General features: G+C 43.8%; 2 protein-coding genes across 13 annotated transcripts; both read left to right on the forward strand.

The window, feature by feature from the left end:
• Positions 1 to 8,065: 8,065 nt before the first annotated feature.
• OR5H11 (olfactory receptor family 5 subfamily H member 11) lies at positions 8,066 to 8,995 on the forward strand. Its single transcript, NM_001388982.1, is given in 1 exon segment — positions 8,066 to 8,995. A coding segment is annotated over 1 exon segment (930 nt).
• Positions 8,996 to 13,375: 4,380 nt separating this feature from the next.
• Positions 13,376 to 24,443, forward strand: LOC102156426. 12 transcript variants are annotated; one of them, XR_005383164.1, is made up of 12 exons: positions 13,384 to 14,379; positions 15,039 to 15,381; positions 15,841 to 16,025; positions 17,082 to 17,773; positions 17,922 to 18,211; positions 20,555 to 20,769; positions 21,076 to 21,179; positions 21,682 to 21,763; positions 22,352 to 22,506; positions 23,051 to 23,171; positions 23,509 to 23,541; positions 24,221 to 24,443. XR_005383164.1 is itself a non-coding variant. In XM_038582547.1 (7 exons), the coding sequence occupies exons 3-6, from the start codon at positions 15,874 to 15,876 to the stop codon at positions 18,083 to 18,085; spliced, it is 717 nt and encodes a 238-aa protein (XP_038438475.1). In that variant the 5' UTR covers positions 13,376 to 14,379; positions 15,039 to 15,381; positions 15,841 to 15,873; the 3' UTR covers positions 18,086 to 18,211; positions 18,799 to 19,088. The 12 variants fall into 12 exon arrangements, 1 of the variants encoding a protein (XP_038438475.1); XR_005383162.1 differs by having other exon boundaries at positions 13,389 to 14,379; positions 21,682 to 21,886; XR_005383157.1 differs by having other exon boundaries at positions 13,392 to 13,760; positions 14,272 to 14,379; positions 21,682 to 22,506.
• The last annotated feature ends 1,050 nt before the right edge of the window (positions 24,444 to 25,493 follow it).

Raw genomic sequence — 25,493 nt, forward strand, 5'->3', positions numbered from 1 at the left:
TAGTTTTGACTTATATTTCCCTGATGATGAGTGCTGTTGAGCATCTTTTCTTGTGTCTGTTGGCCATCTGTATGGCTTCTTTGGAAAAATGTCTATTCATGTCTTCTGCCCATTTTTTAAATGGGGCTTAGATCATAGATCATAGATCAAGACATGAGCTGAGATGGAGAGTCAGAGTCTCCAACTGACTGAGCCACCCAGGTGCACTCGGGTTATTTGGTTTTTGCATGTTGAATTGTATAAGTTCTTTATATATTTTGGAGAATAACCTTTTACAAGATATGTCTTTTCCAAATATCTCTTCCCATTCCAAAGGTTGCCTTTCAGTTTTGTTGATTGTTTCCTTCACTGCTTAGAAGATTTTTATCTTAATGAAGTCCCAATAGATTATTTTTGCTTTTGTTTCCTTTGCCTCAGGAGGTATATCTAGTAAGAAGTTGCTATGGCTGAGGTCAAAGAGGTTGCTGCCTGTGTTCTTCTCTAGGATTTTGATGACCTCGTATCTGACTTTTAGGTCTTTCATCCATTTTTAATTTATTTTTTTGTGTGTAGTGTAAGAAATGATCTGGCAATTGCACTGCTAGGTATTCACCCAAAGGATTCAAAAATACGGATTCAAAGGGATACATGCACCCTAATATTCATAGCAGCATTATCAACAATAGCCATATTATGGAAAGAGCCCAAATGTCTATCAACTGAGAAATGAATAAAGAAGAGCCTTGTTCTTTGAAAAGATTGATAAAATTGATAAACTTTTAGCCAAACTGGCCAAGAAAAGACTTGAGTTACTAATGACCAAAAATGCAAATATCTGAAGAGAAAGAAGATACATCATTATAGATGCTAAAGACATATCTTGAATAACTGTATGTACAAAAATTATGTCAACTAGATGAAATGAACAAATTTCCTGAAAATATACAAACTATCAAAGCTTATTTAAGAATAAATGGATCACCTGAATAGTTGTGTGGGTTTTTTTTAATTTGAATTTTTAGTTAAAAATCTTCAAACAAAGAAAAGCCCAAGTCCACGTATTTTATATAAAACAGATAAGCAGCAATAGCTAACTTAACTTCCAGGAGTTTTGGGGAGAATTACGTAAATCTTTTAGATATTCTAGAAAAAGATATAAGTGCAGAGAAAAATAAGCAAAAATACATTGAAGTTTGGTCAAAATAACACATCATGTAAATCTTCTTTAACATATGAAAATCTCTTTGGAGACTTCTTTTTCTCTAGCTCCCCCAACCTAAAAGTATATAATCAATTGCTTTTCACAATCACAGGGCAGCTCCTTCTGCCCACAGGTCCTGTCCCTGTGCTATAATAAAAGCTCCTTTTTGTACTGGAAAAAAGAAGCCACAGGAAATTATGGCCTAGCCTAGAAATCCAATGGGCTTTTCTCCTGTAGGTCCAATTTGAATCTTGATTTCTAGTGTAAAAGCAATGGATAGAAAATGGATGTTACCCCCTGTGCACAAGGCTGGCATGGGTTAGCCAGACCAAACCCTGGTGGCCAGTTTGAAGAAGAAGTGAAATGAAGCTGGCCATGTTTGGTGGGAAAAGTTTATTTCTCCAGTCAGGATGGAGAGAGAGAGATGACTGGGCCTGTTTTAGGGGAGTATGCCTGGGGAGACTAGTTGGCATTTCTGCTAAAAAGGGGAGAAAGCAATGGTAAGTCAAAGCCACAGGCAGACTCCTGGATGCCTCCTAAACACACCCATGTGGTCCTGCAGAATCTAGTCATTTGCTATATCATAATATCTTCTTTTATTTTAATAAATGAATTGCCTAAGACAAGGAAAAAAGAAAGTGCAGAAGATATCAGAGTAGAGTAGAGACTTAAACTCCTTTCTCTAGAGCTTTCACTATCTCATATTAAGCATGAATAGCAGTTTACAAAATATGTATACTGCATAATTTCCCTATCTGCAAACATGCAGATGTATGTATGTGTGGACACTACGCACAATAGTTAAAAGCATATGAAAGCAGAGGTAAATCTGACAGATAATGTATGAGATATATACCCAGAAAAAGGAGGGGAAAAGCTTTTCTGAAAGAAATTAAAGAATATCTAAATAAATGGAAAGATGGGTTGGAAGATTCAATATTGGAAAAAAAAGTCAATTCTCCCTAAATGCATCTACAGATTTAATAAAAAGCCCAGTAAAAATCACAGCAAGATTTCTTATAGAAACTGATAAAGCTGATTCTATTCTATTCACATGGAAATGCAAAGGATGTACAATAATAGTCAAGACAACTTTAAAAAAGAACAAAATTAGAGGTCTAACAATTTAGGATTCTAAGATTTCGTATAGAGTTTTGGTATCAAGACAGTGTTGTACTATTGTAAACAGACAAATAGAAGAGTGAAACAGAATAAAATGCAGAAATAAAACCATAAATATACGGACAGTTGATTTTATAAATGTAAAAAAGTAATTCAGCAGAGAAAAGATAGTTTTTTCAACAAATTATGCAGAAACAATTGGACATCTGAAAAGGAACTTTGATCTAGATAATACATGAAAAGGATAATAGACATAATCAAAGAAATATAATAACAAAAACACTGTTCATAAAAGAATAAAAAACCCAGATAATTAACTTCATTGAAAGACTTGCTCTTCATAAATGTTTCTAAAATAAAATGACAAACCATAGAATTTCAGAAAATATATATAAAAATCATATAGCTGATAAAAGAGTCATATTCGGATATATGGAGTACTATCAAAACTCAAAAACAGAAAACAAACAATCCAATTAAAAACTAGCAAAATTGGGATGCCTGAGTGGCTCAGCAGTTAAGTGTCTGCCTTGGGCTCAGTGCATGATCCTAGAGTCCCAGGATCCAGTCCCATGTCAGGCTCCCTGCATGGAGCCTGCTTCTCCCTCTGCCTGTGTCTCTGCCTTTCTCTGTCTCTCATGAATAAATAAATAAAATCCTTAAAAAAAACTAACAAAATATTTGACTAGACTCTTCACTGAAGATAGTATACAGAAGTCAAAAAATGGCACAAAATGATGGTAACCATCATTAATTATCAGGAAAATGAAAATTAAAACCACCATGGAACACCACAACCTACCTATTAAAATAACTGAAATTGAAAGACAATCCATACCAGAAGCAGCAATACTGGACCTTTTGTACTCATAGACAGGCAACAAATGGAGTTAGGAGATAATGACACAAAATTTAAGGGAGCAAGAAATGTCAGCCAAGTTTTGGTTATGTTAAAAACCACCTCTGGGGCTCCTGGATGGCTCAGTCAAGTAAGCATCCAAATCTTGATTTTGGCTCAGGTCATGATCTCAGGGTCATGGGATGAAGCCTCAGCCAGCGAGGGTCTGCTTGAGATTCTCCTGCCCTCTCCCTCTGCCCCTCCCCCAGCTCATACACATGTTCCCTACCACCCCAAATAAATAAATAAAATCTTAAAAAAAATTATCACCTCTACACATCATGCTGCTTACTGAACCCTTTGCAGAATTTTCACGTGAATCTTCTTTTACGTTTGTTATTTTTCTTCACACTGTCTTTCACTATCAACATTCTATAGAATGTTGGAAATCCAGGAAAATGGATCAATAAATCTATCAAAAAATACATCTCTTTCCCTGCCTATGTTGCTAACCATGATGCAACTGGAGGTTAATTTTTTTGGTAAGATATCAAATTGAATTGTCACAAATAAGTATATTAAGTTGTCTTTTTCTGAAAGAATGTTCCTTGGAAACTTTCTCCTTGAATGCACAAGAAATAAATCTAAACCAGGTGTTAAATCCTTCAATATTTTCAGTTATGGTAGGGTAAAGAGTAAAGTCCCTGACCCAGCCTCCAAGGTCCCTTATGATCCACATATACTGGCCTCCTTGATCCCACCTGACTCCTGCCTGCTTCTCTCTTAACATGCCAGTTACATTTACAGTGTAGTGCTTTTCCCATGATCCAGGCTTTCCAATAATCTAGGTCCTCCAATGGCCAAGGTCATGGGCATGACACATGTCCACGGGCAGCAATCACCATGTAGAAACAAAGACCCTCAAGCCACACCCAGACCTACTGACACAGAACCTGCATTTTTTTAAAAAAATTATTTATTTAGTCATTCATTCATTCACTCATTCATTCATTCATGAAAGACACACAGAGAGAGGCAGAGACACAGGCAGAGGGAGAAGCAGACTTCATGCAGGGAGCCCGGTCTGGAGCTCGATCCTGCGACTCCAGGATCACACCCTGGGCCAAAGGCAGGTGCTAAACTGCTGAGCCACCCAGGGTCTCCCAGAACCTGCATTTTTAACAAGATCTCTCTCTAGGAGACTCACAGGCATTAATATTTGCAGAGCACTGAGCTATGGCACTTCTCGCTGTGATGCTTTATCTTTGTTTCCCTTTGCACCTCCCTTTATCTTTGCCTAGTAAGATTTTTCATCAGATTTCAGCTTGAAGTTTGGAGTCAGGTCTAGGTCTGGAATGTGACCTGACGTTTGCATGAGGAGGACAGTTTTCTTTGGGGTGGGTTCCTGAAGGGAATCTAGAACTTTGGCCTCATTAAAATCATGTAGGATCAGCTCAGATAAGAATATATTAGTCAAAGCACTCAGAGCAATGCATCTTTTATGCAAATGCATGCTTGCATAAACATGCCAGAGGTGTCCCTTGTGGTGGAAAGTAGTGGCATAAAGTCCAATTTCAACTGTTAAAACTAGAACCATAATGTGACTTGACGTTTACGATCTCACAGGCTGTAATGCCCGATGGGACACCTGGACTTCACATACACATTCAAGTCTGCAATGCCCAGAAGAACAGCTTAGTTTTGTCCTATAGGGAACCCTTGGGTGCTATTAGGGGAGTTTTAGTTATTCACCCTTCCTCTTCTGGAAAAAGCACAAGTTGTACTACTGAACGACTCTTGTGTTCAAAGTGAATTTATATAAACAACATTTTCCTGAGTTTGGTAAACAAAGCCTCCAAAATGAATCAGTATGTAAAGAATTGCTGCCTATGCTACTGGTGCAACTATTTTTTTTCCACTTGAGAAAGCCTAACCCTGAAAAGTTCTCCAGAGTGTCTTAACACATATTGGTAAGAGATCGAGTTTTGAAATGTATTTTGTTTTTTTTTTTTTTTTGTATTTTGTTATATAGAAAGTTTCTAAAAATATTTTACTCTTGTGAGTAAAATTTGGTTAAGCCAAATAGCTCTAAGACTAAACTGCACTTTGTAATCATATTTAATTATCTGGCTAGAAATATTATAACAACTCTATGGGGTAAGTTTTGGTGAGCTAGAATGTTAGATAATTTAAAAATGGGTTTAAGGACTTAGGTCATAATGATCCCCATGTAACAAGTCTTTCTGATGACTCTGTTCAAAATGTTTATTTCATTTAATTAACCACATTCTCTGATTAAAATGTTAATTAACTTAAATATTACCTCTGCATCCTTCCACTCACTCTGAAAATAATTTCATTGAGTATTTTATATATATAAGTTTATTTTTATTTATATTTTTATATAATTTATATATATTTATATAATAAATTTTTATTCCATATATATATGAGGGGAAGTGCAAAATATCCCTCCAGTGTTCTTTCCACTTTCTGACTCAACATAGGCCCACAGATTGAATTTGAGAATTTTCAATTATTCAGTAGTTTGGGATTGCATGGAAGGAAACTCATTTCAAATAAATATACATTTCAAAATAGCAATTATTGGCATAGATTATTTATATTGCCTGTATTAGGTTCCAGTCTTTGCCTCATTTTATTCTGTTAAAAAAAAGCAGGTGGAGAAGAAAGGACTCCCAAGTAAAATGGGAATAGCTAGAGAAAGTCAGTTCTTATTATTGGAGAAAGAAAGAGCGACTTTTAAATATGAAAAGAACTTTCAGCAGTGCTGGTTATTTGTGAAGAGTACAAGGGTCCTGGCCTCAAATTAAAATGATAGTCTCTATTTCACACACATTTTCCATAGGAAAATAAAGCTGGAAGTTTGAATAAAAGAAAAAGAAAGTATTCCCATGGGTAGTCGGTGGGCAGCAGACGATCTCCATCTGCTCCCCCACGCTCCTTGGAGCACACCATTTCATTCTCCTCACTGTTGTGCATATGCCTTGTTTCCAATTCACTTCTCTTTACACTCTGACCTCAGCTCTATCACAAAATGAGAACTGCTCTCCCTAAAACCACTAGGAATCTCTTGATTCCCACACTTAATGATCGCTGATCATTCCTTATCCTACCAGAGCACTTATTTCACTTTTGGCACTGTCCTGTTCTTTGTCCTTGAGTGTTTTTAATTTCATAGCACCCAGCTTTCCAATTCCTTCAGACTTCTCTTATCACTCTGTCCAGTATTCTTTTCTGGTCTTTCTTTCTTTCTTTCTTTCTTTCTTTCTTTCTTTCTTTCTTTCTTTCTTTCTTTCTTTCTTTCTTGTAACCAGGGCTCTTGGTTTGTAAGAGAAAAAGAATGAATGGAATGGAAATGAGTTTTAACATTGAAATGCTAGGGGAGTTGGAGAAATCTACTGGAGAAATGGCAGGAATCCAAAGCAGGAAAGATAGCCTGTTAACACCAAAACCCTGTCCCTAGTCTATGCAGCTCAGTAAGGGCTGTTGTCCTCGCTGCTATACACAGAATGCGACAGATCACACTGATAATGCTAATAGCATTGTGGGTGTAGGATACATTTTCAAAGGTCTTGATATTGCTGCCTTGGCTAACTTTGCAACCAAAATTGTATTCCTGACTCTTTGTCTCCTTTTATCCATATTCCAAATCCAGCACAGGTGAGTTTGGCCAAATCTATATCAAGTCCCCTTATTCTAGGTGCAAGGGCATGGGAAAGTCAGCTTCTAGAAATTTTGGTGCCTAGACTGGATGACAGCTTTTGTCTGCCTCCAAGACTCATGTGCTACAATAGAGGATCAAATGTTATCCAACTAATATATGATGTATATCCATTTTGTACCCTCTAATAAAACTTCTTCGAGTTTCTTTCTATGTCCTCCTTCTTTTACCTTACGCACATTCTTCAATGGATGGGTCATACATACTATGCCTTTAGTCACCACAATGACTCCCAAGTCATCATTTCTGTTAAGCTCTTATAGAACCATACTGCTGAGTACATCTCACCTGGGTGTTGCCAGAATGCTCCTTGCAAAAACTGGCTATTACATCTGAACTCTCAATCTCACTGCTGATGACCATCTACCCAGGCACCAAATGTCTTCTCTTTCTTTTACTGACCACTTCCCTTCACATCTAATATGCCACTGAGTCCTAGTGACTGTACATTCTGGTTTACTTTGATCTACCTCTTTGTTCTCATTACTCCCAATGTCGTATCACACTTAGACTAAGAACTTCACACACTGTTTAAACAACTGGGGAGCATTTGTAAAATGCAATATTATTCCAACCAAATCATGACCTACTGAATCAACTTCTATAGTAATATCTCACAATCTATATTTTGTACAAAAACTCTCCTACACGATTGTGATGTATAATTTGGTTTGGGAATCACCAGACAATAGCAACAGCTTCCTGTTTAGTGTCCTTTACTCTACAACCAAACATTTAATTTAATAAAAATCTGATGATGCCAGTCTCTTTATTAAAAGTTTTCAGTCCTTGATTGTTGTTTGAAGAATAAAACTGAAGATGTTTCACATGGCATTCAAGTCATATAATCCAGGCCCTTCTAACATATTTACTTTTGATGCTGCATCAATGTCCTGCACACAGAATTTCCCTACCTCATTCAATAGTTACCCCATAAACTTGCTTATGTTCAGAATGTTTTTCTTGTCTTCTAAATCGGTTTATGTTGTACATATTTTGAATTGAAATAATTGCATTTTCCCAATATACCGATTTTCCCCAATAGTTTCCATGTTGGAGTAAATAAAATTAAAGGTTCTTCAAGCTAGTGAGTGATTTTATTTCAGTTCCCCTCACTGAATTTTCTTTTATTTCTTTTATTTATTTATGTTCTTTAATTTCAGGGGCCATCTATTAAAATATGGAAATTAAAAATGCAACAGAACTGGAAGCGTTTGTTCTCACAGGACTCACATATCAACCCAAGTGGCAAATTCCTCTGTTCTTGGTGTTCTTGGTTATCTATCTCATCACCATTGTGGGGAACCTTGGTCTGATTGCTCTCATCTGCAATGACCCTCAGCTTTACATCCCCATGTACTTATTCCTTGGCAGTCTGGCATTTGTGGATGCCTGGATATCATCCACAGTGACCCCCAAGATGCTGGTCAACTTCTTTGCCAAGAGCTGGACGATTTCTCTCTCTGAATGCATGATACAGTTTTTTTTCTTTACAACTGGTGCAACCACAGAATGTTTTCTGCTGGCAACAATGGCATATGATCGCTATGTGGCCATATGCAAGCCTTTACTTTATCCAGTGATTATGACCAACAGACTATCCATGCAGCTGTTAGTTTCCTCATTTGTCGGTGGCTTTCTTCATGCCATAATTCATGTAGGCTTTTTATTCAGATTAACCTTCTGTAATACTAACATAATACATCACTTTTACTGTGACATCATGCCATTATTTAAAATTTCTTGTATGGATCCTTCTATTAATATTCTCATAGTATATATTTTTTCTGGGTCAATTCAGATGCTCACCATTCTGATTGTTCTTATCTCTTACACTTTAGTTCTCTTTATAACCTTAAAAAAGAAGTCTCTACAAGGCATAAGGAAAGCCTTCTCCACCTGTGGGGCCCATCTCTTATCTGTGTCTTTGTACTATGGCCCCCTCCTTTTCATGTATGTGCGCCCTAGATCTGCACAAGCAGATGATCAAGATATGATGGATTCTCTGTTTTACACTGTCATAATTCCTGTTTTAAATCCAGTTATTTACAGCCTGAGAAATAAGAAAGTCATAGATTCACTGAGAAAAATATTAAAGAGAAATGCTTAGATTGCATACAAGCATCTAGTCTCCTTTCATTAAAAAGACAAAATTGTCCAGGAGATTACATGTTGCTATGTGTTGACTGGTACTCAAATTTTTTTTTTTGTGGTTATAATTGTCCTAGTGTTTTCATGACTTACGGTGGGAGAATCTAATAATTTCCTTAAAATATTTGTGTATGTTATTCAAAAGCACACAAGAAATTGAAATCGAGTGCTGAAATCATACTTAAATAATTAAAGCAGGAAACAAAAATGAAAACATTTCACAAGTTTGTCTGTTCTTTGGTGTGACTTTATAAATGCAGTAAGTACTAAGAGGGCATAATGCTTCTGATCAGAACTTGATTGATGTCTTTGCTATTATACAGCTGTGTAGCCGAAGACCCGTGTTACATTTAACTTGATAGTGGAGGCAGATTTGTATTTGAGTGAACAGAGGCAAATCCCAGGAGCTCAGCCATAAAGGGTTTTTCTTTCCACTTTATTTGGGGCATGGTGAATTTCACTTCCTGTGGGGATTCAACTCTGATACACAGAGAGAAATAAAAAGAAATGGAAGCAATGAGGGAAAAAAATGACAAGGGTGTTAAAACAGTGAAGACAGGGCTAAATCATACGAGATGCTCTTAGCTCAGTGCGCTTCTTAGAGGAAGGCAGAGGCAAGTTGTCTGTCACTATCTCTGATGCCTTCTACAGACCCTTTCTAGCTGTGTTTGTATGACAGGAATCTGGAAAACTTCACTAAAAAAGAAAGGTAGCAGATTCAGCTGAGGATTTAAGTTGGGGTGAACATAGACAAAAGTGACTGAATAGGGTGTGACTGAATATTCCTAGATTTCAAAAAAATAAGCTAGAAAGATTAAGAAAATAATAATATGGACTTTATTGGAATCTGCTGTTGACAATGAGAGGGTTTAAATGAATATTACCAAAGTCCAAATGTTAAGATGATATAACGTCAAAGAGGGTGCCTCAGAGAGACATGAAAATCAGCAAGTTAGGATGTTATGAGCCTCAAGAGCTGATAAAAGCTCAGATACTTTTGATTTATAATTGATTTATAATTGAATGAATAAAAATTACAAATCTTTGGCATACCAGGACTCCTGACCTATTCAGATGCTAATGTCTCACTGAAGTCCTCTGTCCATTGCCTTGGGAAAATAGAGCTTATGGAAGAGTCATGAATGCCAGCCCAAGGAAGCTGAACTTTAAGAACCGATGCAAACACCCACCAGGAAGGCAAGATCTAGTTAAACAGAGAGGATGTGCTGAATGGAAAATATAAATATAAATATGCTGCTCTTCCTTCCTCTTCCCTTTCCTCCCGCAGTCATGTCTTTTGGGAAAATTTTTATCATATCATAATCTAATGGCTACAGGCAGGGTCTACTGTTTAACGTTTTGTTTAGGTGTCATTACTTTTACCAGGTCAATTTTTCTGAACCTCATTATGAATGTTACAATACTGTTGGCCCCACTTTTATTGATATAATTGACATAGAGCACTGTGCATGTTGAAGGTAAACAACATAATGATTTTACATTCCCATATTGTGACAATTACCAGAATCAGTTTGGTTAAATACCATCATCTCTTATAGATACAAAAATAAATAAAAAACAATTTTCGTTGTGATGAGAACTCTCAATATTTATTCTCTTGCCACCTCTCAGATACACTATAAAGCAGTATCACTGGAGTTGTGTTGTACTGTAAATCGCTATTACTTCTTTACCTTAAAATTCAAAGTTTGTACCTTTCACCTTTCCCTCAATCACCATTCTGGTTACTTCAATCTCATCCCTTTTTCTGAATTAGTTTTTTCTTCTTTCTTCTGTTTTGGATTCCGCATATTAGGGAATATATATATATATATATATATATATATATATATATTTGCCATTCTCTGTCTCACTCATTTCACTTGTCATATTGCCTTTGAAGTCCAGTACCATTATCACATGTAGCAGGATTTCCTTTCCTATGGCTGACTCCTATTCCATTCTACAGCTAACACTGCTTTATCCAGTCATTGTTGATGGGTACGGAAGTTCTCGTGTCTTGGTTGTTGAACATAGTGTTTCTCGATCATGGAGGTGCAAGCATTTTCTAGACATATTCTGTTTTCTATGGATATGGTCCCAGAAGTGGAAATGCTCAATACTATGGTAGCTCTATTTTTAAATTTTGAGGAACCACCATATGTTTTGCATAGCAACTGTACCAATGTGCGATCCCAACAACAGTGCCCAAGGGTTCCCTTTTCTCCACATTCTCAGCAGCATCTCTTATCTCTTGTCTTTTCTATGATAGCCCTTGCAATGGATGTGATGTGATGTCTCATTGTGTTCTTGGCTTGCATTTTTCTGATGGTTAGTCATGTTGTCTACCTGTTTATCATGTGTTCACATTCCCTAGGAAAATGCCAGAGCATTGTGCACTGTGTCTGGGTTCCAGGGACAAGACCAGTCTCCACAGGACCTTCAGGATACTCATTTAGATAGGCATGGATGGGTGCAGGGTCACTCTTCTGGCTAAGGTGCAGTCCCATATTTGTAAAGAGGATACTAATGGAAAGGACAGGAAAGGGATGAAAGGGAGGCTTCTGAGGTCCTTTACTCTGTCCTTGGAGCCCACAGGTCCAGCTCCTTTGCCCCTGTGATTCTGGAAAGACACTGCCTTGAGGACACCCAAATAAAACTGTTCTTTTCTTTGGTGGTGTACCTGCCTGGGGCTGTAATGCTAGAGCTGGAGAACACGATGCAGGAGGCCTCTTCTGCAATGGTATCTAGGGACTTCTGCTGGAGGAACTGCAGAAGAAAGACTCCTGCAGAGGCTATTGTGGTCCTCCCCCTTTCCCAGACCCAACTTGAAACTCTTAGTGGCATCTCTCCCTGCAGTCGAGGTAGTTGAAAGGGGAGGTGGCTTTCAAGAACTTCTCATTGATTCATTCAGTAACTTGGCACTAAGCACTCAGGTATACCTTGGTGGGCCCAGGGTGGAGCTGAAAATACCATGAGCTCCCTGCCTTTAGGAACTTACAGTCTGGAAATGAACAAAAGCACAAAAACAACAACCCATGAAAGAAAAGAGCAAGTGCTGTATGCTATACAAGACTGTATGCTGGGAAGCAAGGCTGGGGAGTCATGGGAGAGAAAGGTAAGAAAGGTCTCAGTGAGGGTGACATTGGTGAGAACAGAATAACAAAAGGGATTTAGATCTGCACACATCTGGGTGCAGCGTGTTGGCAAGAAAGGACCCCTGCTGAAGATACTGACTAACAGAAGCTGGTTTGGCCAGAGGAGGTGGAAAAGGCAGCCAGTGTGGCTGAGGGGAAATGCAGAGGGATCTGAAGAGAGGGAAGAGGGCAGGGAGAGATGCTGAGGCCTTGTGGACTGGTAGTAATGTATTGTTCCTCTGCTACTCTATTGCCCCAGGACCTTGCATCTTACACTTTGTATATTTAATTTCTCACCAGTTCTGTGGATGAGGAAGCCAGGCACAAATTAGCTTGGTTCCTCCACCTCCAGGTACTTCAGAGGCTGTGGCTGTGGCCTCATGGGAGGCTAGCCTGGCAGAGGATTTTCTGCCAAGTGGATTCAGTTCTCTGCCACGTGGGCCTATGTACATGGCAGCTCAAAACATCTCTGGTTGATTTTTGATTCAGGGATAGAGAAGAAAATGGGAAAGGGAAAGGGTAAAAAGTGGTACACGAGTTAGTGGGATAGGAGAGGAAACAAATAGGAAGTGAAAGGCTATTTCCAATTGGAACTTAGATGTGACATGCCATTTTGTTGGCTGTACTGTTTTGGTCAGAAGCCAGTCACTAAGCACCTCAGGGTGATACAGGGATACTTATGCCACAGGTCAGGATCTTGGGAGCCATTGTAAAGGCTGCGGCCCTCAGAGGCCAAAACGAAGCAACACGTTCTCATTGTAAATATAACAGGAAATAATTGGACAGTTTGACTACAGAAGATGACCATGTCTGCCTCTTGGAGCATTTCCAACCAATCGTGGTGCCCCATTGAAATGAGGCCAGAGGGAACGTGCTATTGTGATATTACATTGCTGGAATCCAGGCCACTTTCAAGTGGTACTCCATGGCTCATCCCACCCCTTCTGGTCAATCTTCCACCAGTTTATTTGTGCCTCAGATACACAGGATATCAGCCCACACGTGTTATAAATATCATCCATAGACCCCTGGTGATGTGCCTAGGAAGTAGATTCTAGGCTGATCCCCACAGTGCAAGTTGGGAAACTGTGGACTATTTGAGAGACCCAGTGGGTTAGATAGGACACAGCACTGGGAAAACAGAGAAATAAAGGTCTGAATTCAGCTCTGTGTCCTCAAAGGTAGACCTTACTTGCATGTTCAGACAGTTGTGTCTATGGCATTTTTTGGCTCATGATGTACAGTTAAGGAGATGGCATGGGGTAAGCAGTCATCTGCCAAGAAGGGGCTCTGGATAGGGTTGACTGAAGGAAGGGGCCCAGATCCCAGAATCTTGAAAAAGTGACATCACTTCCTTGGTGACAGGCCCACAACTGATTTAGAACTCTGGTAACCAGGCACCTGCATTCTACAACAGCTCACTTTACTGGAGACGGTCAAGAGAACAAGATGTTCTCTTGCTGTTGTCCTACTTTTAGGGGCTCTGGGCTCAGGAGAGTCCAGAGTGAGAGACATTGATGTAGCTGTCGACGTCAGCTCGGCCCTCTTCTCCGAAGCTTCTGGTTATGTGGTGGGAGACCTCAACAGGTACCACAAGGCAACTTGGGGAGGCCACTGGAGAGCAGGCACACTGTGATCTCATTTGAGCAGGCTTGTACCTCTTACACCTCATTGTGTGTGTGTCTGTGTGTTTATGTGTGTGTGAGTGTGTCTGGGTCTGTGTGTGTGTGTATGTGTGTGTGTGTGTGTGTGCGTGTGTGTGTGTGTAGAGGGGACAGAGGAGAGGAACATGCCCTTCCTGGGCACAAACCAGCTGCCAGGTGTTGGAAGCCTGACACATCTTTTGTGTTCAGACCCCAGGTCATAGCAGGCGAGATGAGAAGGTGAGTTCTGGGGACCAAGCTCAAATTCCAATATGTTAGTCATGAGCCCAAGAGCCTCTTTCATCTGGCTTCCTCCTTGCCAGATGTCTCCACAGCTGCCCCTCTGGCCTGAACAGGAGAACACGATTTCTAATGGGGGTGTCCCCTTGGGGGTGATGTCGAGGGAGGACCCTAATGTCTCTTGGCCCTGTATATATGGGGCACTGTATTTGCAGAGCTGCACCCAGGAGATCTTGGAGGAGATGGTCTGTGGCTTCAACTATTCCAACTCCCTAGACAATGATCAGGTGCACCAGACAAACAGGGATCAGTGCTGTTCTGAGGTGAGAAAGGGAAGAGGGCTCACCACAGAAATATGGCCCCCACACAAGCATGGAGAGAAAACTAGGGCCCTGCCATAGTGTTTCCACATAAGTGTCTCACAGGTCCAACTGCAAAGATATCTGAACCTCCACGCCTAGCCTCCAGCTACATATGATGTGGGAAGACACTCTTCACCTGCGCTGGAATGGTGCAGAATATATTTCATGTTTTTGAGGAGTTGGGGGGGGTTGTTTTGTTTTGTTTTTCCCAAAGCCATGAGTATCTTTGCGTTTTACTTCTGTTTTTATTATTTCACCTACTCGTCTCAGATATCCTGTGTAGAAGCCAGCTCCACTGTCCCTGCAGGCCTTCTCTGAGCCCTTCCAAATCATCACACTAAAGAGTGTGATTTAATACAAAAGGAAGGGTGGGATGAAGCCATTCTATATGTTTTCATATAGAATGTTTATATAGTTTCTCTCTATAGATTCTCTCTATATGTTTCTCAATAACAGATCATCTCTCAGAACACATCAAATCATTGTAGGCCCAACAGGTCATGAGCTGTATCCCTATAGATCTTTGTAGTACTCCATAAAAGAGGCCGTCTTCCACAGGGATTCAGACTTTCAAGGCCCTTGGCACTTGACCTGACGCCATTCTCTTGCCATTTCTGCAGTGCTGCAAGGAACACCTTATGTATCCCTACAGACTGTTTTGGTTGCTAGATCTGCCATAACCTGGAACCCCAGATTAGGGGGAAGGCCTCTGATGCCTCCTGGCACCAGTAGCTGGCTCTTTTTGTAATGATCCACCCAGGAAATCTTGGATGAGTTACTTCAAGAGTTCAACTCCTCCATCTCCCCTGACAAGCACAGGGGCATCAGGCCACCAACATCCATTGAAGGTCTGCGGTGAGAACAGGTCCACTTTCATGGTCAAACTCAAGACCCAGAGATGATCAGAGCAAGCCCAGAACCCAGGCTAGAAACAACTGACACCCTTGGAACCTGCAGGAGAAGGTAGTTTTCCCCTGACCCTTCCTCCCTAGATCAGAAACAGATTAAGCCACATCAGCTTAAGGGAAATCCCATGCAGCCCATGCTCTGGTCTCTTCTCAGCCCCAGTGTATGTGATCTTGAGCAGCATTTGAGGGTCTAGCCCTCTGCGTTCTATTGGCAGTGGGGATGTAACTGAAGACTCAGTGGCATACTGGTCTTCATAAAAGCTATCAGTTGAGAGTAATGCTGTTGTTGCTCAGCTAACAGAATGTGTTGAAATTACCAATAGTTTACCATGTCTTCCCTAAAACCAATGGTACTTTGAAGCCTCGAACCTTTTTCTGTGTGGGCACTCAAGTCCCTTGTCCTGTACAACTTCCCGAGGGGATGGGAGTCTGAGCGCCAGACCCTGATCTTCCCAGTGGTTCATGGTTTGGAAGCTGACTACAGTGCCCCTCCTTGTGTCTCTGGTGTGAAAAGGAATCAACCCTATCCCTGGGTGAGGCCAGGACCATGCTGATGCTCAGAGAAGGGAGAATGGATGATTTTCTACAGTCCTTGGGACCATCCTTCCAGGACAGAAGCCTTGCAAACAACCCAGTCATTTCCTGTCTCTACCAGGTGTTCACCACAGCCCAACAGGTCCTGGGCCAGCAATTCCCCAGGTGAGTGACCACCCCATACACAGCACAGGGGGCGGGGGGCTCGCCTCTACTACCAGTATGTTTTGGGAATGTCACTGCACCTCTCTGAGCTTCCTTTTCCTCCTCTGAAAAGTACTGGGGTAAGAGGATGAACCTCATCGGGCTACTGTGGGAAATCCTGAGAGAAAACATGGCATAGACTTATCTGGTGCCTGGCTCTGTAGAAAGGGCTGCTGGGCATCTTCCTGTGTAGCAGTTGTCTCTCCCCAGTGAAGAAGCTCTCCTCACCAACCCTCATGGGCCTGTGGCACTTCTGGTTTTACAGAAGCACATGCAAAGCAGGCCGTTTTCCTGTTTGCAAAGGACTTCTGAGATTCCATCGAACTGGTCCTGATACTTGTCCTTTATGTGGCCAGAGTAGAGGTCACTGGGGGAAGGCCGAGCAGCTCAAGGTCCACTCAGTATACAGAAAGTGCTGGTTGGGAGTCCTTCATCCATTAATACATATTAAGCACCTGGTATTGCAGGCACATTTCTAGTCACTGAGATAATTGAAGGAATAAAGAAGATACAGTGTCTCAGTCCCAAGACTAATCAGAGTGTCAGACAGTCAATCACTCTGCATGTCATAGGCACATACGTCCATAGTTTATTAGATGTGACATCTTCATGGCCGCCTCAAGGGATGAAAGGATCCACCCATATTTAGACCATTATCATGGATGATAAGACCAAGTAAGGGCACTGGGTGGCTCAGTCATCCTCTGAGCCTCTGCCATCAGGTCAGGTCGTTATCCCAGGGTCCAGTGTTTGAGTCCTACATTGGACTCCCTGCTGAGTGGGGAGCCTGCTCACCATGCTTATTTGCTCTCTCTCCTCTCTCTCTCTCTCTCTCTAATTAATACATATCCTTAAAAATTTTTTGGAAAAGATCAAGTAAAACTTTGATTGATTTTTGGATCCAGAAGAAGAATCTTAATTCCTCCACAAAGCACATTGGGAGACTAAGGGTTTGTGGCTGGGGAATGACTCTCAGAGCCATGGATCTCATAGCTCTCTTGATTTCCATTGGGACAGCTTCATTTTGGGAGCTTCCTGTGAAGAGGCAAACGAGTCAAAGAGAGCTGTAGATGGGGTCCCAAGCCCTCTGGGAAGCGGAGCACAGTCTGGGCCAATTCGGTGCCTCAAACATCCATCCCTTCAACTGTCCCATCTTGCTCTTCCTACACTTCCCTCTACCACCTCTTCTGACCTCCACAACTGGGGCCAAGAACAGAAGCTTTGGTGAGCAGACCACTCACCAATCTGCCACAAACCTAAGCCCCGATACTGGTGTGCAAGGAGGATGGAGTACACGAGGCCCTTGGCCATTGAGAAAAGAGGATAAGTAGAAAAACCAGACTCATACAGGTTTTCTGGACGACCAGGTCATCCACTGCAAGGACAGCAACAGGGGGGTTGGAAGTCATGCTGGGGACATTCTCTGGGACCCACACAGAAAGAATGGTGCTATGGGAGTACCATGTGGCATGAAAGGCCATGCTCTGAAGCTGCTCCGCATATGACTCTCCCCAGCACCCTCTCTCCCATCTTGGGTACCTGGCCTGACCAGAAGCTGCAGGACACCTGGAAATCCCTGCACTGTGCCTGTTTTGAAGTAAAGGGGGCCTGGGTGCAGGCAAATTTGTATGACCTGAATTGCCATGCTCCCATTATGGTAATGCCCCGGGAACTTCTGCAGCTCACTGAGGCAGACACAGAGTCAGAGGGTAAGGGGGATTGCAAGCTGGAAAGACTATCTGGGATGGGGTTCAGGGGCTGGGTGTTTCTCTATCGGCCATGGAATCTGCCCTGTTTTTGGAAGAGCATGGGGCAAGTCAATCTTGTTGACAAACATTTCTCTTTATCCTGTCCCAGTGCCAGCTCCACGGCTCCTTCCAGCATCTCCTCCATCAGCTGTTCCAGACCTGGAACAAGAGCCTGTGCCTTCTTCATGCGTACCAGGTCATGAGCCGCAGTCAGTTCCACCACCAGCTTTCCTGGGGATTGTCACTCCTTCCCTAAGCATAAAGACAGAGTGACCTCCAGCCCCAGAGGCGACCTACCACTGGTGCGTAACCCCCGAGCACCAGCTGCATGAGGAGAAGCCCGGGCTCATGGACTTCCCTCCCAAACTGGTGGCAGAGCAGTTGACATCCATAGACGTGGTGAGCAGCTGGGCACCCAGGACGGGGCTGGGACAGGCTTGCTTTCTGTTGTCATCTGCCCCAGACCTGCCTTTCCCTGATGTGGGCTTGTATGGTCGGGGTCCAAATCTCAGCTCCATCACTTACCAACCACATCAACCTGTCCAGTTCCTGAAACACTTGCTTTCACTGTCCAGCTGCAGACTATGGAGATAGACCCTGAGAAGGACTGATGCAGAGTTCCTGTGTCGATTAAATGAGCCAGAACTGATAGGCAAATGGACAGGCCCTGGTCCTTGGGTGGGGGAGGGCAACTCACTGTGTGCGGCCAAGCCCATGGCTCACCCACGCATCAGCCTTGGAGGCCGAGCACCCTACACTTATTAGGCATCTAATGTGTGCTGAAGTACAGGGAGGCAGACAAAACTGTGGTTGCACCTCCCTCTGTGAGAATGTGCTGCTGAAAGGGGAGTAGGGCAAGAGGCATGAACAGTGGGAGGGGAAGATGCCCCTTTGAGGAGCCCCCTTGAACTGCCACCTGTAACTTGAAGTTAGTGGGGTGATCAGGGTACAAATGGCCTCTCCTCCCCCCTGCCCCGCCCCGGCAGGATCTGCTCCTCGTTCATCCTGTACTGGACTCCCTCAGTGAAGAGGAATGAAGTGCAGTCCAGAGACTCTAACTGGGTTCAGGCCAATTTCTGCGCTTGCTGAACCCCAGCTCTGACATGGGACCCCTACGTAGGACATGAATCTTGCATGTGAAATGGCTGTGTGAAAAGACCCTGAACAGCCAGGGGAATTTTAAAAAAGAAAACCATATCTGGGGGCATCACAATGCCAGATTTCAGATTGTACTAGAAAGCTGTGGTCATCAAGACTGTGTGGTACTGGCACAAAAACGGACACATAGATCGGTGGAACAGAATAGAGAACCCAGAAGTGGACCCTCAACTTTATGGTCAACTAATATTCGATAAAGGAGGAAAGACTATCCATTGGAAGAAAGACAGTCTCTTCAATAAGTGGTGCTGGGAAAATTGGACATCCACGTGCAGAAGAATGAAACTAGACCACTCTCTTGCACCAGACACAAAGATAAACTCAAAATGGATGAAAGATCTAAATGTGAGACAAGATTCCATCAAAATCCTAGAGGAGAACACAGGCAACACCCTTTTTGAACTTGGCCACAGTAACTTCTTGCAAGATACATCCACGAAAGCAAGAGAAACAAAAGCAAAAATGAACTATTGGGACTTCATCAAGATAAGAAGCTTTTGCACAGCAAAGGATACAGTCAACAAAACTAAAAGACAACCTACAGAATGGGAGAAGCTATTTGCAAATGACGTATCAGATAAAGGGCTAGTTTCCAAGATCTATAAAGAACTTATTAAACTCAACACCAAAGAAACAAACAATCCAATCATGAAAAGGGCAAAAGACATGAACAGAAATCTCACAGAGGAAGACATAGACATGGCCAACATGCACATGAGAAAATGCTCTGCATCACTTGCCATCAGGGAAATACAAATCAAAACCACAATGAGATCCCACCTCACACCAGTGAGAATGGGGCAAATTAACAAGGCAGGAAACAACAAATGTTGGAGAGGATGCGGAGTAAAGGGAACCCTCTTATACTGTTGGTGGGAATGTGAACTGGTGCAGCCACTCTGGAAAACTGTGTGGAGGTTCCTCAAAGAGTTAAAAATAGACCTGCCCTATGACCCAGCAATTGCACTGCTGAGGATTTACCCCAAAGATTCAGATGCAATGAAACGCCGGGACACCTGCACCCCGATGTTTATAGCAGCAATGGCCACGATAGCCAAACTGTGGAAGGAGCCTCGGTGTCCAACGAAAGATGAATGGATAAAGAAGCTGTGGTCTATGTATATAATGGAATATTCCTCAGCCATTAGAAACGACAAATACCCACCATTTGCTTCAATGTGGATGGAACTGGAAGGTATTATGCTGAGTGAAATGAGTCAATCGCAGAAGGACAAACATTATATGTTCTCATTCATTTGGGGAATGTAAATAATAGTGAAAGGGAATAGAAGGGAAGGGAGAAGAAATGGGTGGGAAATATCAGAAAGGGAGACAGAACACAAAGACTCCTAACTCTGGGAAACAAACTAGCGGTGGTGGAAGGGGAGGAGGGTGGGGCTGGGGGTGACTGGGTGATGGGCACTGAGGGGGGCACTTGACGGGATGAGCACTGGATGTTATTCTGTATGTTGGCAAATTGAACACCAATAAAAAATAAATTTATTATTAAAAAAATAAACACATGTACACATACCAAAAAAAAAATGAAATGGCTGTGTGAGTGAGCGTCCCCTTATTCTCTAGGATCTGTTCAAGAAAGTGCTGTCCCAACAGTGCCTGAGCTCCATTTGGTCCAAGAGAAATGAACCTGGGAATGAGCACCTGACACGCACAGTCAGTGCCACTATCACTCAGTTCAACAACGTGGCCAATGCGTCATCACCACCTGCCTTGGCAACCCACGCATGACAGCCTGGGACAGGGCCATGGTGGTGGAGCACTGGATCAAAGTGGCCAAGGTAAGCCTACAGGAGGCCCAGCTGACCTGCTCTCCTGAGCCTTGGGAACTTCCAGGGTCATGCTCACCTTTCCTTGCATGGCCCAATGTTGGGATGCTCAGTTCCTACATGACTCTTTCCTTGTAGTGAAGGAAAATGCCCCCTCTCCCCAGGAGAGCTCCTCGCTGGGTCTTCCATGTGCCCTTCTGTAGGTCCCTGGAAATCTGTCTCATCTAGGAGAGGAGACTGACACTGAAGAATTGTGCAGCTCTCCAGCAAATAGGGCTCCTGCTATCCATCTGACAGCTCATTCTCTTCCCTCCCCAGGCCTGTCAAATCTTATGGAACTACTCTTCCATGCATGCCATCATCTCTGCTCTGCAGAATGTCTCAGTTCACCACCTGAAGAACACATGGGCCAAAGTTTCCAGGTGAGGGGTCCTCTCTCCAGAAGGACCATGAAGGATGAGGGATGTCCCATATGCCTGTCCTTTCCGCCCCTTTCAGTCACCCTGGACTGCCTAGGAGGCAGCAAACCGTGACAACAGGATGTGGGCGGGCAGGCAGGCAAGTCATTTTCTCAGCCTTCCTGGGGAATAGGCCACCATGCCTCCAAATGTCCCCATTTGGGGACACTGGGCTGAGCCGAATTAAAAGTTTTTGGATGTGAACATTACAGCAACTAGAGTGTCTTCCCAATGGAAACCAAAACTGACCAAAGCAGAGCTGTTCAATTAATAGGGGATTGGATGCACTGGATGACCCACAAGAGAGCTCCCTCCCATGTCCTCCAACGACCTGAGTACTCAGAGGAACCCAAAGAAAACCCTGATCCAGCAGTTTGACTCCTTTGAGGTCTCAGATCATAGGGACTTGCACTCCATCTTACCATAGTATTCCAACATCCATCCTGCCTTCTTTCTTTCTATTCAGGAAGAAGATTCAAACATTTAAAAAAATGTGCACCAAGGACAATCCACAGAGCAGGAACCTGCTTATCCAAGTAGCGTGGAAGGTGTTGGTATAGAAAGAGAAGAGGCATGGGAGGAACGGCGTCCTTCGTGAATGAATTAGGGACTGGCCAGGAGCATTCCTTCAGGAAGTGAAGGCTTTGGCATGAACGTGGACGCAGCCTGGGGTGAAAATCCACAATGGGTGGAAAAACAGTTGCTGCTCAACCAGAATCCCTAGGCTGGACACACATGCTCCCTGTTGCCAGCTGATCCAAATGGGGGCCTCTACCAAACTTGAGAGCCCAGAGGACATGCCTCTGCTCAGTGATGGGTTTGGATGGGATGAGGGCCACAACAATGATGATAGGAATAGGACACTGGGTCCTCAGGAGACCAAGGGAGGGAGCTGGAATTCTCACCTTTCCCAGTGAGGAACCAGGCTCAGGGAGGCCAGGCTGCAAGCTCAAGGCCACACATGGAGTGAATGTTGGAGCTGAGGTTGTTCTAGAATCATTCATGACAGGCTTAAGGATAACGTAGCATGCTACCCTCTGCCTTAGGTCAGATGTCCAGGGTCTGAAGTCAAAGATGGTGGGGAGAAGCGGCCCGAGGTGATTATAGTCTTGAGGAACTTGTCTTTGGCCCTGCAGGAACGGCCATCTAAACTTGGAACCCTGGGGATAAATGTCCAGAGAGCATGGAAGAGGGGGCAGCAGAAGAAGCTGAGCATGCCCCAGATACGTGGCCTCGAGCCCAGAGGAGAAGGGGTCTTCCCTGAAAGCTGGAAGCCACCAAATTAAGACAGGTGGGGCCTTCCAACTCCAGCTCTGCCTCCTGTTGCCACAGCTTCTAAAATCCTTCTTTTGAAGTGACCCGGAAGAGGGTCTATAAAGCTGGATACAATGTGTTTGTGGGTGGGCAGGGGCCCAGGGCCACATATACAATGATGTTCTAAAGCACGCCCTTGAAATGATTAGGAGGACTCTGATGTTCTTAGAGGGTGAGGGAAGGGGAACTGAGGGGAGGCCGCCAAGGGTCCTTGTCTGCACCAGGTGGGAAGCTGGGGTGGGCGGGCCAGGAGGCTGAACTGTGTCTCAGGGAGGATCCCTGTGGACACGAGAGAGCAGGGACACATTCCACCCCCAACCCCCTGACACAGGGTGTCGTCCCCTTCCTTGGCACCTTCCTCACTGACTTGTTCATGCTGGATACAGCAATGGAGGAGTACCTGGAGGTGCGTGATCCCGAGGGCTGGAAAGGAGGGGCTGGAATCCTGATGTGTGGGAGCACAGGACCCCTGAACCAAGCCCTGAGCTCTCAGTCCTTGGCAAATCTTCCTCTCGTGACAGCCTCCCCGCTGCCCCTGGGAGCTAGGGTTACTTGCCCATGTCTGTGATGAGTGAAGGGAGGCTGCACTTAGTTCACTGGTCCTGAGATCAAGTCTGCTGCCTGAATGCCAAGCAGCATGAGGTTAGTCTGGGTTGAGCTCAGCCTGTCCCTTTGAGGTTGCCTGTGGGGGCAGAGTGAAGTCAGGATCCCCAACATGAGCGGGCACTTAAAGAGCCTAGCATCTCCTGCCCACCTGAGGCTTTGGCCTCCCCCTCCTGTGCTACAGGACGCTAGACCAGCCACCCCATGTCTTCCTTTCCCTGGCTCCCAGAATCTGGCCTAGATCGCAGTCCTGTCATCCGGGTAGTCATGGCTCCTTGTGTGCCTGGCCCTAGTGCAGCATGAGATGGGGTGGTTAGTAGCAGCCAATAATAACCGGAGTCCTCTCACTGATAGACTGTGCTTGTCTGCTTTCTAGGGCAATGAGATCAACCACTGGAAGAAGAATAAGGTGAGGCTATGACTTTCTGTAGGGAAGGGTAGGGCTGTGGCTGTCAGAGATGTCCCCGGGAGGACCATTCCTTGCCTCCATCCTCTCATTGACACATTTTTGGGAATAGTTTCATAAAATAAAGGAAAAGTCCCATGCAGTTGGTGAGGACAGAGGCGTGGCCATCAAGGATAACTGGCCAGAGCAGGGGTGGTGTATACTCACCTCTGAGAACAAGTAGGGACTGGATGAATTTGCAGGATGGGGGGTCACCATGTGTCAATGACCCAGCACTGGTCCCCTGTCCCAGTGCTCAGCCTTCTGGAGACCTTGCAGCTTCCCCACCCAGGCTCTTCATGCATCCTGTCCTTCTCTCTCGGCCCAGGAATACAGAGTCATGACCGAGATCATGCTGCTCCATGTTGCTGCAGATCATTACAACATAGAGCCCAAGCATCCATTTAGGGCCTGGTTCCAGTTTGGGAAGTGGCTCAGTGAAGAGGAGAGGTGGGGCCCATCAGGAGCTGATGAGGGTGGGGAGACTCCTCAGGTGGCCACGCCAGGGATCCTTCTTCTTTGGCTCCCGGGGCAGCCTCCAGCCTTGCTGCTGGGGCACCAGGCTCCAGCTCCTTGGAAAATACCAGGAAATACTCCTGAATTGAAGCTCCTGCTCAACTCACCTGTGTCACTCTGTCCTTAGCTACATCCTGTCCTGCCAGCTGGAGCCCTGAACCTAGCTCACAAACAGGAAGAACTGGCCACAGTCAACCTCAGGCCTGAGCTGGTGTCCAGGGGCAACAACGGGCACAGGACCCACCTGCTTGACACCACTTCCTTCCGTCTCTTTACTTATTTGGAGGACTAATATTTCATTGTCTTAAATAGTAAATGGTAGATTTCAATATTATAATATTAAAGCCTCTTTACAGTCCAGGAGTAGTTTGGTTCTTTTACTTCCTATAGTAATCTAAAAGAATTAAAGAGTCATATGCATTTTCTATTTTTTCCCCTAGATATTCTTTCTTTATTCACAAGAGACACACAGAGAGAGGCAGGCTCCCTGTGGGGAGCCTGTCATGGGCCTCAAACACAGGGCTCTGGGATCAGGATCTGAGACAAAGGCAGACGCCCAAACACTGAGCCACCCAGGCAACCCTCTTATGGTCATTTTAAACAAGAAATCTTACAGAGTCATCAGCTCCTGTATATGGGAAAAAGTAGAAGATCCAGCCCTCCTCCCTAGCTACTTAAGGGAATCCTCAAGCCCCCCTTTCTCAGAGGACAGTGTAAGGAACTTGGGTAAACAGCAGAGACACCTCTTCATAACTGCTGAGATTTAGAAGTTGCAGGTACTTCCACTGGAATAGCAACAACCACTGAACTGGGGGTCTGGAAGGGGACTGCTCGACAGAACCACCTCCTGCCCCAGGAAATGGGCTCCCTTTGTACACTTTAAAGGAAGGAGGACTTTTTCTTGCCACTTTTTCTGATGTGGATTATTTTTGGCTTGGGTTTGGGGGTTTGACATTCCCATTATTTGGAACGTGTAGTTGTCTAGTTGAACCTCTGGAATTACATCAACACTAAAGTGGGGACACACATGTGAAGAGACAATATGCTGCACATGGAAGGCATGAGACCAGTGGAAGATAATTAGTGGATGAAATAGGGCAGGCAGGGCTTTCCATCCTCAGTCTCGCTCTAGGGGTTCCAACTTCATCCCTGACCAAGATTGAAATCCTCCTGGGATCCTCATCAGCGATCTCTGAATTCCTTTACCCTCTTGGTTTGTATGAGGGGGAAAGATATTTGTGTACATTGAAGGCCACACCTGGGCCAGGTTCCATAAACATCTGTGCTGGCTTCTGAGCTAGGATTTCCTGCCTCCCTGTATTTCTTTAGGCAGCTCTCTTGAAGGCAGAAATTCCCTGAAGGCCCCAGCTTCTTGGTCGGGTGCATAGTAGCCGCTCTTC

This window comes from Canis lupus, chromosome 33 (genome assembly GCF_011100685.1).
Source record: "Canis lupus familiaris isolate Mischka breed German Shepherd chromosome 33, alternate assembly UU_Cfam_GSD_1.0, whole genome shotgun sequence".
In the NCBI taxonomy this organism is placed as follows: Eukaryota; Metazoa; Chordata; class Mammalia; order Carnivora; family Canidae; genus Canis; species Canis lupus.

What these genes read in the sequence shown, in the direction of transcription:
- LOC102156426 (XM_038582547.1), top strand. Translation starts at nt 15,874, where the DNA reads ATGCTGATGCTCAGAGAAGGGAGAATGGATGATTTTCTACAGTCCTTG. An exon ending in CTGGGCCAGCAATTCCCCAG is followed by an intron (nt 16,026 to 17,081) that starts GTGAGTGACCAC and finishes CCATTGGGACAG; the next exon opens with CTTCATTTTGGGAGCTTCCT. An exon ending in GGCAGACACAGAGTCAGAGG is followed by an intron (nt 17,774 to 17,921) that starts GTAAGGGGGATT and finishes ATCCTGTCCCAG; the next exon opens with TGCCAGCTCCACGGCTCCTT.